This window comes from Nicotiana tabacum, chromosome 20, assembly GCF_000715075.1.
Source record: "Nicotiana tabacum cultivar K326 chromosome 20, ASM71507v2, whole genome shotgun sequence".
Taxonomy (NCBI): domain Eukaryota; kingdom Viridiplantae; phylum Streptophyta; class Magnoliopsida; order Solanales; family Solanaceae; genus Nicotiana; species Nicotiana tabacum.
In genome coordinates this window covers 1,570,718-1,584,128 of record NC_134099.1, presented here as the reverse complement: position 1 = coordinate 1,584,128, position 13,411 = coordinate 1,570,718, and the positions used below count along the sequence as shown (strand labels likewise).

Here is a 13,411-nt window from a genome sequence, read left to right as displayed (position 1 = left end):
ATCTCCATGGATAAGTTACATTCCTTTTCAGTGGAGGATTATGTTGGTGGGATGATTACTGATTGTGTTGATGTCGATGTTGATATGTTCTCATATTTTGAGTTTTTAGGTTATGTAAAATAGTTTGGTTACAATAGTTCTTCTGCTGTTATTTATGTTAGACCACCTAATTGTCCTGGTTTGGTAGTAATTAAGGTTGACAGGGACCTTATGGGTATTTGTGAAGAGTTAAAAAATGGGGATATTTTGGAGGTTTATGTAGATCACTTGGTTGAAGAAGCTGTACTGGTCCCCCTCTATTAGAATATGTCAGCAAAGTTGTGGATGATAGTAATGTTTCTTTTGAGAAGGAATCTGGTCAAGATTTGGGGGGTTGTGAGTGTTTGGGAACTTCTGAAAAGGCATCCAATACTGCTGAAAATAGTGCCAATAATAGTGTGCCCACAGCTATTACTATTGATGATAGTTCAAACTCCTCATCTGAATCAAACTCATCTGAATCTAGTAGCAGCACTGATAACAGCTTAGATTCAGACCATGAGGAGTTGTTTGAAGAATGAGAAGCTGATTATGGCAGTGATACACATGAGGAATACAAGGCATTTAGGGCAGAAAGAAGGACTGTAGAAAGGAAGAAGAGGAAAGAAAGTGCTTCTGAACAAGAACATGTTAAACTAGGTAAGAGAGGGCCAGATGTGGGGTATGATGAATATGAATCTAGGAAGAAGAAGAGTTTAGAAGGTAAGATAGGTGGTGATGAGCCTTATTACTTCTCAGATGAAGCTGCTAGTTTTGAGACAGATCCAGATGATATTGATGATGAAGGTGAAGGGGAGGTTCAACGGAAAGTTAAAGGTAGAGAAGAAAAACTCAAAGAAGAGTAATATTTGACAAGACCTGCAAGAAAATAGTCTGGGAAACTGGACTTGCATTTGCAAGTGTGAGAGATTTCAGAGAAGCTGTAACTAAATATGCTATTCAACAAAAGGTTTCTATAGAAAAGTATGTAAATGAACCTACAAGGGTGAGGGTTAAGTGCAAGAAGGTATCCTGTCCTTGGCTTCTAGTTGCTAGTTATGATTCTAGGACTAAGGATTTTGTAGTCAAGAACTACAATCCAGTTCACAAATGTGACCCTACTAACAGAAACAAGCTGTGTAATTCAAAGTTCTTGGCTAGAAGGTTCAATGAGAGGATAAAAGAACAACCTAACATTAGAATATTCAAGTTTCAAGAGTTGATTAGAAAGAAATTGGGATTATATGTTGGGAGGACAGTTTGTAGGAGGGCAAAAAATATTGTGTTGAATGAGATAATGGGTGATCATAAACTGGAGTATGGCAGGATTTTAGATTATAGGGATGAGTTGCTTAAATCTAATCCAGGTAGTACATGTGTAGTGAAACTTAGTGAAGAAACTTTTGAAGGTGGGAAGAAAATGTTTGTTGGGTTCTACATTTGTTTTGATGGAATGAAGAAGTCATACTTAGCTGGTTGTAGACCATGCATTTGATTGGATGGATGTTTTTTAAAAGGGGTATGTAGAGTCCAACTACTTATAGCAATTTGCAAAGATGGAAATAATCAGATGCTTCTACTTATTTGGGCTGTAGTTGAGATTGAAAATATGCACACTTGGAGGTGATTTGTCAACCTTTTAAAGTGTGATCTTCAGCTTGGAGATGGTACAAATCTGACCATAATAACAGACATGCAAAAGGTAATAACTTATAGTTTGTTGTTATTTTTCTACTGCTGTTTCACTTAAAACTAACTACCATTGTTAATTTTTCCAGGGGCTTGAGAATGCTATAGCAGACCTGCTTCCAAATTCTGAGCATAGGATGTGTGTAAGGCACATCCTAGCTAACTGGTCTAAGAAATGGAGGGGCATAGAGAGAAGGAACTGCTTCTGGAGGTGTGCAAGGTCTACCTATGAGTGGGAGTTGAAGAAAAATCCGGATGACATGAAGAAATTGGGGACTAAGATAGTTGATGAACTGTTGTACTACAACATTGAAAGATGGAGTAAGGTGTATTTCAACACATTCTGCAAGCCTGATAGTGCCTACAAGTGTTAGTAGTTCAAAGCCACCAAAGCAAAGTACTGGAAGAGGAAGGGGTAAGCCAAAGGTTCTAAAGAAAAGGTGAAGCTTTTCCCTTTAATGTCTTCTTTCTCTTTTTCAAATAATTACCAGATTTTTAATTTTGATTGTTTGATGTAGGATGTTGGTACTAGCACTCATGTAAGAACACAATATAAGAAATCAAGGATGGTTGGGATGGGAGTTTTACACACTCAAAGTGGCTTCAAAATTCAAAATGTAAGTCTAACACAAACTCTCATATTTAGGTGATTTCATTTATCTGATTTCAAAATTCAAAACTCTCATTTATCAAATCAAGCTTATAGACTTCGGGGCTTTGGTCTAACGACAAGAGCACATTTAGTAATGTATGGGTTACACACACGTCACATATTCAAAACTCTATCGCAGTTTACTTAGTAGTTAAGTGAAGTGTAGAGAGGCAGATCCATAAGAAATTTCTTAATTATTACTCCCTCTGTTTCAATTTATGTAAATCTATTTTCTTTTTGGTCAGTTCCAAAAAGAATGAACCCTTTCTAAATTTGGTAACAATTTAGCTTAAACTTACAATTCAACCCTTAATGAAAAGCTTTTATAACCACACAAATACTTTGAGCCCTTTTTGACTTGTTTAGGACCATAAATTACAAAAGTCTTCATTTTTTCTTAAATTTCGTGCCCAGTCAAACAGGTTCACATAAATTGTAACGGAGGGAATAATTGAAAAACATCCACGTGTACCCTGGAATTTTTAAAGGATCAAAAGCACAAGTCACTGTTCAGAAAGAAGAAGAAACAAACAGTGAAGTTTATGAACATATGAATAAAACCAGCAAGGAACGAACAAATGCAGCATTACAGGAAATTAGAATTTAAAATCAATGAGCGCTTGGAAAAAGATTGCATAATTTAAAGAGTTCTCAATATAGGGATAATACAAGGTATTCTAAACATTCTTGTAGACATACATGTCCCTCATATATAAAGTATAAACCCGAGCATTTCTAGGATTGTGTTTCGACGAATCACCCCTTGCAGCTTATTAATCAAGTACACTAATTTGAGATCAAAAAGAAGAAAGAGCAATTAGTCCACTAAACTCTCTTCAGCGTTCAAATAAAAAACTGGAAAGTACATAAAGTTGCAGCAAAGCGGAGTGCTTAGTAGGTGTAGCCCTTAACAAACATTCCTTTCTTAGCTTCCTCACTTTCACCTGCTGCAGAGTATTTTCCAAGCTGAGCCAAGGAGTTTGCTTTTGCACGAATCAAGAGTGCCTTTTGTGCAGCATCTACATTCTCAGGACGACCTTGCCATGTCTTAAGCACGGTGTTCTGGAGTGCACGTGCATAAGAGAAGGACACATGCCATGGGTTGGGGCTCTGGTTCATGGCGTTGAGGTTGAGTGTCGCTTCCACTTCGGATTGTCCCCCCGAGAGGAACTGAAAGGTGAGAAGCACACCGATTTTTAGCATAGTTGACCAAGAAAATGAGACCGAATAAAAAAACCAATAAGCAGCAAAAGAATAATGCCTCCAATATTTTTTCAGAGGGCTGAGAATTCAATCATGTCATAATTTAGGATCCCTTTCCTGGTAATAGGTATATAGGTAAGCTATTCGAAATGTTAACAATGATGGTGGTGGCAACACTATCCAGATGAGGACCCCAAGTTGAAGATGCCAACCTACTTTTCCAGGCATTATGGGGGGGATCTGGGAATGAAGTTTCTCTTACCTTTCTTATGGGTTCAACTGAGATTTGTTTGAAACAAAAAGCAAAGAAACAAATGAGGAATCAAAGAGAAAAGATACCGCAGCTCCCATGAGAACATTGAGGATTAAAATATCACTTTCGAAAAGATTATTTGCCTCTTGAAATAGTGAATATGTGACAGCATATATTTCCTATCTATTGGAATCAGTTAAGAAGGGAAAGGAATTTGTACCATGATTCCTGGAACAGCAGGAGGAACTCTCCTTTTCAGCATTTTGAGTGTGTACTTAGCAATAGTGTCTGGAGAAGACTTCTCTTTGTGTTCAGCCCCAGGAGTAACCATGCTAGGTTTTAGCAGAATTCCTTCGAAAACAACATTGTTTTCTGCAAGGTAGTAGAAGACTTCTGCCCAAACACGTTCAGCAACTTCAAGTGTTCTTTCTATTGGGTGGTCTCCATCAAGAAGAATCTCAGGCTCCACGATTGGCACTAGACCATTGTCCTGCAGAATGTAAGAAAATTATCTTCAGCAATCCATGAATAGAAAGATAAAACTTCCATTCATTCCCCAAAACATATCAGATGCCTTAAAGATTGTTCTCCAAATTCTTAAGATGGGAAATATCTCAAAAAAGTGCGACCAACAAATACTTGAATTGGTGAATCTGGTGACTTAGTGTCTCCTACTTTTTTGTTATATCTTTTTTCTTTTGAGTAAGAGAAACCTATTTTCTTGTTATAGCTTTGGAAAGATAGACAGAAAAAGTCCTAAAAAGCACCTGAGAGATAGCAGCGTATCGAGCAAGACCCCAGGCTGCTTCTTTTACCGCTAAAGCAGAAGGACCGCAAGGAATGCTAACAACTGTTCTCCTGAAAATTTCAAAGTCGCATATGATTTATGTTCCATAATTCTTCAGAAACATTTAGATCGCTTCGTCTTCCAAGGAAAAGGTCAAGAGGAAGATGATAGAGGAAGCAGAAAGGGCACAACATACCACTTGGCAAAACGGGCCCCTTGCTTGTAGTATTCAGCAGACCTAGAAGCCAATCCATCCAGCCCTTGGCACCAAGATTCATCATTGGATCCTGGTAGGGGTACCAAACCCTGTAAATAAAAAGAAGGGTTAAAATTGGGAGTTCAACAGGCAAACAAAATATTTGTACAAAGGTAGCAGCATAATCCCTGAAGCACAGAAAATGTTACATGAAACATAGAAACAGGTTAAAATCCACACCTTGTCAACTTTGATCCCAGGTACAATATTCTGATCGCGCAAGCAGTCAACCATCTTCTTCCCATCGGTAGTTGACTGATAAAGTGTCTCCTCAAATAGAATGGCACCAGAAATGTAATCACCTAGGCCGGGAGTGGTCAACAAGAGTTGACGGTAAGCTTGTCTGTTTGCTTCTGTATTGTCCAGACCAATTGAGGCCAGTCTCTTTCCGCACGTTGCGTTTGATTCATCAATGGCAAGAATGCCCCTTCCAGGAGATGCAATAGTTTTCTACATCAACAAAACAATGATCAGCTTAGTTCAAAATCATTATATATTGCACAAGCATATTCTACTATACATTGTCTAAGTTTACAAGGATGTTACAGAAAAGTCACTTTTAATTCAGAGGCGGATTAGCACTTCGAATAGTGAACACACTACCAACCCACTGATTGTGGCTCGGACCATGTTTACATATGCAAAAAACTTTCAAATGCACAGATTTAATAAATTGCATTTCCTCTGAACCCACTGATTCAACCTCTGACTTTTATCAACTTTAAAGCTAACAACAACAACCCAGTAAAATCAGGTAAGGGTTTGGGAGGGTAGTGTGTATGCAGCTAAATTACATTAAATTTAAGAAATGAGGTTCCATCAATAAAGTTCCTTCCTTCAAGAAAGGGTTTGTAAACTACCATAAAACAAAAAGATCAGCTTTTTCTTGTTATTTACAGCATGAAACAGACAAGACATCACTCTAATTAGATGAAAGATAACCTTAAAATAGCTAATATTTTCTAAAAATCTATCTTTCCTGAACTAAATATGAATTCAGGCACATCATGAGCATGTTTATATGTAGGCATGTAGCGGCCAAATGAATAAAGTATAGCAAGCCAAAAGAATCAATTTTTTTGTAACTTTGGAAGATTTCTAAACATCCAATCAAAAGATAGTATTTTGAAGATATATATAACTAGAATAAACCATATAAAGGAATCCAATTCGTAAGTACAACCAAAATATAAAGGATTTAAAAACAAAAGTTGACCAACTAAACCTTTTCAATTTCCATCAACCCACTTAAACAAATGGTAGTACAGTTTCAAAATTCAGTACACTAGCGGAACTTACAACAAAAAATGAATGATGTATACCCCAAAAAATTAGAAAAAAAAAACAAAATCAAAATTAATTAAGTCGTAAAAAGAAGCTTTCAGATCCGATCACGAAACATGCAAACAAATAAATGTAACAACAGCCAAATATATCAACATCAATAAAAAAAAAAAGTTGACAAACTAAACCTTTTCAATTTTCATCAATTCAGTGAAGCAAATGACAATACAGACCCAAAATTCAGTATATTTATGTACAAAATAAAAAGATAAAATCAACTCAAAATTAATGCATCGTAAATAGAAGCTTTTTAGATCCGATCAAGAAACATGCAAACAGATAAAATCAGATTTTTTTTAAAAGAAAAAAGTGAGAGAAAAATTACGGCGGTTTTGAGGAGCTCATCGGTGTAAGATCCGGCGCGGATAACATTAACACGGCGAGTAGAAGAAGGCAAACGACAGGAAGATCCGGACCGTTGATCAAACGATTGTTGACCGATCCATGAAGATGAAGAGGCGTTTAGCTTCAACAGACTGGAACTTGCTGCCATTTTTTTGAGAATCGCCTCTTCTTTTGTGCTTTTTGTTGAGAATTGGTAGAGACAGCTGCTGTTAAATAATGGAGAGTGACGTTCGGGGTTGGTGAAGACGGCTATAACAAGAGGAGAGTGTTGTTTTTTGGGTTCCTCGAAAAGTCCGCTGGTAATGTTGTACGGACAACTCTAGCTACATTCAAATAATATATATATATATATATATATATATATATATAAGAAAATCCAAGGGTCTCCTTACCGAGGTAATGTTTCCCGTAACAGTCTCTCTACCCTTCGGGGTGGGGTAAGGTCTGCGTACATATTAACCTCCCCAGACCCACTTGTGGAATTATACTGGGTCGTTATTGTTGTTGTTGTAGTATATATATAAGAAAATACTTAGAATATAAATGAGTAAGAAAGTGAGCGAAAATTAGTCACGAATATTAAATAACACTAGCGGTTCAATAACATAAAGATCCAAAAATAAAGTACTCATTGATTCTTTACTATTTTAGAATAATTTTTTATTTAAAAATTAAATTTTGTAATGCATTTGATAAAAGTGTAATTACAATTAATATTTTAGATTTGTGACGAGCTATATCTCTTACACTTTTATATCTTACACTTAGATTATATCAAAGTAAAAAAACTGCGGCTAAAAATTCATAACCTATTTGTTTACATTAACATATCTTGCACTTTTATTATAACTCAAGCACAGATTTTAATATAATATTAATGAATTCTTACGTGCGTTGCGCGTGTATCCCATCTCAGTGAGTACAAACTTTCAAAAAATACTTATAATGTGTTAAGTTATAAAATAAAATTTTAAAAAAGTGTAAGTTTTTAAAAACTATGACTATTGATCATATTTAGCTAATTTAATATAGGAAGCCCCGTAAAAATCTTTAGTCATCTCAGTCAATCTATTTAATTTAAAATTTGTCCAGTTTTATAATTGCTTACTTCAATTTCAGAAGTAATCATGGGCAAAAACACATAGCTCTTGAATATTTAAGAGTTTTTTTTTTTTTTGGAAAAGGCATATTCTTAAGGCAATACCCCATCACCTTGGAGTTTATGGTCGCACTTCATTCTAGAAGACATAAACACTTAATGGTGTTAGTTAATAATGGAAGCAGTCTTTTTTTCTCGTGAGCAAAATGCACAATATTCTAATTTCATTAATCAATAAAATATACTTTAGGAATTGTTTTCAACAAATTAGAAAAGAAAAGTTTTCTATCGCAAAAGAAGAGTCCAACCTATCACCTGAATCATGCTTATCGTTCCTTGATGAAAAAATAACAAAGAAATATAAAAAGCTACAAAATGTTTACAAAAATTATGGCTCAATAGTTGTGCATCCAACCTCAAGATTATCAATTATTTTTTATATTCTACAAGTCTTTAGCCAAAAGAAGTGCAAACAATACTCAATGAACAAGCAGCCACTGTTGTTCTTACTTATGGTGGCAATGAAATTAATCCAATAATGGGAAAAATATCTTGTTGTCACTTGGATCCTGAAAGTCCATATATCAAAGCCAAAAAGTAGTTATACTTCAAAGTTTCGAATATATTAATTTAGCTAAAGTTTAAGATATTAATATAGTTACAAGTTACATAATATGGTTGTAAATTTACTTTTTAAAGGATATAATGTTGGTCAAATAAGGAAAGCATTTATATAAGATAATTTTAATTGCTTTAAAAATCCTAAATATTCGAAGTTCCCGCATAATTCTATCAAAAAATTAATATGTAAAATTTTAATTGATATTAAAGTTCTAAATATTAGAAAAATAATAAAATAATAATTTTTTTCAATATAAAATATATTTTAAAATTATATAAAGATCAATATTTCGTAATGGGGTTTTGTGCTACATCATATTAATGACTACATAATGTTAAAAGAGATATGTTAATATTGTTGAATAATATACATGAGTTATAAAATAAAATTTAAAAAATGTAAGTTATCGAAAATAATAAATGTTATCTCTCGACTTTTATGAGTGACGATTGAAAAATTTATAATTATCAAGTTCTTTACTTTTATGTCATTTAAGTAGAAATATATTTATGACCAGTGCCAATTAAAAAAAGGCAATAATTGAGTTTAGTTTGTATAGATGTCAAGCCATCACAATATACATGTAAGAAAAGTTCTAAAATTTTCTTGATAAAAGGAAAATTAAAGAAGATTGTTATATTATAAATTAAATGTTGCTGCAATCAAATTCATGTGTATCAAATCAGTGTATCCCCATCTCAACTCAAACTTACTACGCAACAAATCGTACTAAAATTTACAATTCATGAACAAACATACTTCTTTATAAGGAGAGAAATATATGCTCCGGTAATATTTTATAGACATTTAAAAATTAGAAGGAATTATGCTATTTAAGGAAAGAGATTTATTTCATCGTCTGCATAGTGATGTATCTATAGTTAAAATCCAAGAGTACAATAAAAATTATTAAAAAAAGACATAAGAAGCTTGCCCCAGAAAGGGTTGAATGTAAACAATTCGTGGGCGATAGAGATTGTATCCCATTATGATATTTACACGTACGAATTGTAATTTACTTAACACGGGAAACAAAGTTCTTGTTGGTCAACCTCATAATTTGGCACTTAGCAAAAATTATTTTTCTCCATTAATTAGAGATTCTGGAAAAATAGGATAGTAATATCTGAAAAATAAACATAAAAATAACTAATTGGAGAATCGTACCTGAAGCAATGACGCAGCAACAAAAATATATAGAGAAATTAACTACAATCATACAGATAAAATCCCGAAATAAAATTGAAAAATATATAGAACAGAAACCTAAATAAATCTAGAATCATACAAAACAATTGCGAAAAATAATGTCGTTCGCCTTTTTTACCCTTTTAAAATAATGTTCACACTGGACAAAATAGTCTTTCCATTATTTTTCTAATATTTAGAAATATGTTATAAATATATTATATTATGGATGTTCATTTAGTACTCCGTTGTAAATAAGCTTCCTGAAGAAGCTTATCCATATGGGACTCCACCGTAAATATGTTTATCTATTTAGTACTATATTGGAAATAAGCTTCCTGAAGAAGCTTATCACTTCGGTACCCAGTTATGGATAAACATTATCCCCGGTAGAAAATTATCCATACCGGGTATAATGAGCTTATCTTTTCAGTACCCGGTTATGGATAAACATTACCCCCAGTAGAAGATTATCCATACCGGATATAATAAGCTTATCCATTCAGTACTCCGTTATGGATAAATATTGCTCTCAGTAGAAGATTATCCATATCTGGTACAGCAGCAGCTTACACAGCAGCTTGTAGCAGCTTACACAACAGCTTGTAGTAGCAGCTTACACAACAGCTTATAGTAGTTTACACTGCAGCTTGTAGTAGCAGCTTACACAGCAGCTTGTAGTAGCAGCTTACAGAGCAGCTTCCTTTCTTCTATAAATAGAAGAGATTTCAGTTCATTATGTACATCAGTTTGAATTCGAATAATATATCAGTTTCTCTCTATACTTGTCTTTACTTTATAGTCTTTATTTTATAACACGTTATCAGCACGAGACTCTGCCATCTCGAGCAAATATTTTGAAAGTATCTGAGGTAAGAACTTTCTTTTCCTAAATAATGTCAAATCTTTCTAAATTTGAATTTGTAGCCCTGGATATATCGGGCAAAAGCTACATGTCTTGGGTGTTTGATGCTGAAATTCATCTTGATGCGATGGGTCTGGTAGACACCATCAAAGACAAAAATCAGGCATCAAACCAAGACCGTGCCAAAGCAATGATATTCCTACGCCATCACTTTGATGAGAGCCTGAAAATGGAATATCTTACTGTTAAAGATCCAGTCATACTATGGAATAATTTGAAAGATAGATATGACCACCTGAAGATGGTCGTTCTTCCACAGGCACGATATGATTGGACTCATTTAAGGCTACAAGATTTTAAATCTATCAGTGAGTATAATTCTGTTATGTTCAGAATTATTTCCCAATTGAAGTTATGTGGTGATAATATTAATGATCATGATATGTTGGAGAAAACTTTCACCATTTTTCATGCCTCGAATATGCTCCTGCAGCAGCAATATCGAGAGATGGGATTTAAAAAGTATTCTGAACTTATCTCACATCTTCTTATAGCAGAGCAACATAATGGGCTATTAATGAAAAATCATGAAAGCCGACCTATTGGTTCTTGTCCATTCCCTGAAGTGAATGAGACGAACTTCCACCAAGCTAAACGTGGAAGAGGTCGTGGCCCCAGTCGTGGTCATGACCGTGGTCGGGGAAAAAAATCCCAATCATGGTAATAATAATGCACCAAAGAAGCCTTCTCACCACCAGCAGTGGAAAAGGAAGGAACAAAAGCATGAAGCGGTGCAAGCGCCAAATGTAGAAAATGCATGCTATAGATGTGGAGGAAAAGGGCACTGGTCACGTACTTGTCGTACGCCAAAGCACCTGGTTGAGCTTTATTAAGCCTCCCTGAAGAAGACAGAGAAAAATGCTGAAGCAAATTTTATTTCTGAAGATAATTTAGACTTCATGCATTTGGATGTAGCTGATTACTTTGCACTCCCAGAAGGAGAAATGTAATCGGTGGTGAATCTGTAGAAATATAAATATTTTAATTTTTGTTATTTGTAATAGATAGTATGGTTATGTAATTGTTGTACATAAAGAAAAATTATGATTTGATAATGATGTTTACTATAATATATCTTATTTATGTCATTTTAAAGAATATGGATAATATTATTAGATCAACTTAAACTCTAGCAGAGTTTGCAAGAAATATACAACCACCAGAAGTAGTTATATTTCATATATCTCATTGTAATTATATTTTGTTAACCACCAGAAGTGGTATATGTCTATGATCACCAGAATTGATAATTTAGGCTTTCTATAGTTACAATTGAAGATAAGCTACATAAATATTCTCTATATTAAATGCACGCCTCGATTTGCTCCTGAAGTAGTAAATATTTTAAAAGAGGTTGAGGCATCACAATTTGATGTGATTAATGCGCATTCAGATAATTATGTTCGATTTCCTGAAGGATGAGAACTTTTGATAATATTAATCCATTCCCTGAAGTGAATGTGACAATACTAATAAGTCGGGTAAATATGAACGCGCTCTTGATGTAAATACATTACAATTCACCTCCAGAAGAGTTAATATAATTGAGAGAATATATACTCAATATTTCGTGTTTTAAATTTGCTCATGAAGAAGTAACACAGTTGAAATTGCCTCTTGAAGTGGAAAAATATTATAAAGAAGAGTTTTCGTGTGCTTAAACAATTGTTTTACATTGTTTATTTGATTATGATTTTCTCTCATGACACCAGCAGTGTCTGAGCAATAGTTGATAGTACAAAATTTATCAATAACTCCTGAAGAGCTAAATGTTTGCCTAAAGAATACATGACACCAGTAGTGCCAGATAAATATTAGATTGTGGATAATAAATTAAGGCTCTCGAAGAGCTTATATACAAATATGTCATTCATATTATATGATTATGGTCAAAACATATGTTGTAGTAAACCTGAAGTTTACTAATACAAATGGCTATCATATTGAGACTACAAATGATTGGAAGATTGATTATCTTCATGTTTCCACAATCATAGGGGGTAAAATAATATGTATGTGAGAAGTTACCTACCCTTATTCTTTAATTTGTACTATATCATGTATCACAGTAAACCAGAAGTTTACTAAAGCAAAAGTTTATGTCATAGTAAACCAGAAGTTTACTAAGAGATAGCACATGACATGATAAACTTGAAGTTTTCATTTGCCATTTTTAAATGAGCTATTTGAGAATTCATATAAGCATATACTAAAGAACTAGATAAAGGTGAATATGGGCCCGTTCACCTATCATGTGAACCACTTGTAGGTGCATATATGAGATGGTTACATGTGTAATTATTGTCAACTTGCAGTTTGGCATTTGGAATTGCTTTTCTCGATTAAGAGCATAATTTTCAGATTATGAAATCAAGACAGTTCATCTTGATAATGCTGGTTTATATCCAAGCTGGTTTAGCATTGAATACCTCCTATTAATGTCTAAACCATTGCTTATGAGAACAAAGCTTCATGTGTTGGTCTAAGATTTTCTAAATTGCATATAGCAGCACTTGTATGCATCAGATCAACAATATATGATAAGTCCTCCCTTCACAATTGGTATAGGATCAGAAACCAAATATTTTTACTATCTTTTGTTGTGTGGTATGTGATTAATTTCTCTACCATAATACACAAAGATATGTTTCCCAAAGATGATTGAGGATATATGTTAGTTTTTCTAACATTTGAGGGATGGAATAAACAGTTGAAAAATATGTTATATGAATCGAATTATCATGATCCTCACTTAGAAGATAATTTAAGTCGAATGCCAGAAGCATTTGCTGATCCAAAATTAAATATCATATTTCAGCTGCAAATGCTCATATTAAAATTAAAGTCCCTGAAGGATAGAGTTTACTGTACGCATGAAGCGTGGTAGACCAATCGGTTCCAAAGGTAACAATCCTTGAAAAATAGTAGGAGCTAATGATCGAAATGATCATAATGAGGAGGAAATAAGCTCTAGAAGAGCCCACGACATAACATTTCATGAAACTCCCGAAAAAGTTCAGGTACCTGAAA

The 13,411-nt window shown here is 34.0% G+C and overlaps 1 protein-coding gene across 1 annotated transcript; it reads right to left on the bottom strand.

The window, feature by feature from the left end:
* Nucleotides 1-2,961: 2,961 nt before the first annotated feature.
* LOC107824494 (fructose-bisphosphate aldolase 3, chloroplastic) lies at nt 2,962-6,866 on the bottom strand. The gene is made up of 6 exons (XM_016651273.2): nt 6,528-6,866; nt 5,039-5,308; nt 4,799-4,908; nt 4,583-4,673; nt 4,036-4,305; nt 2,962-3,529 (listed from the first exon to the last, which is right to left on the bottom strand). Exons 1-6 carry the CDS (start codon nt 6,693-6,695, stop codon nt 3,251-3,253), a joined length of 1,188 nt encoding a protein of 395 aa, XP_016506759.1. The 5' UTR covers nt 6,696-6,866; the 3' UTR covers nt 2,962-3,250.
* Between the last annotated feature and the right edge of the window lie 6,545 nt (nt 6,867-13,411).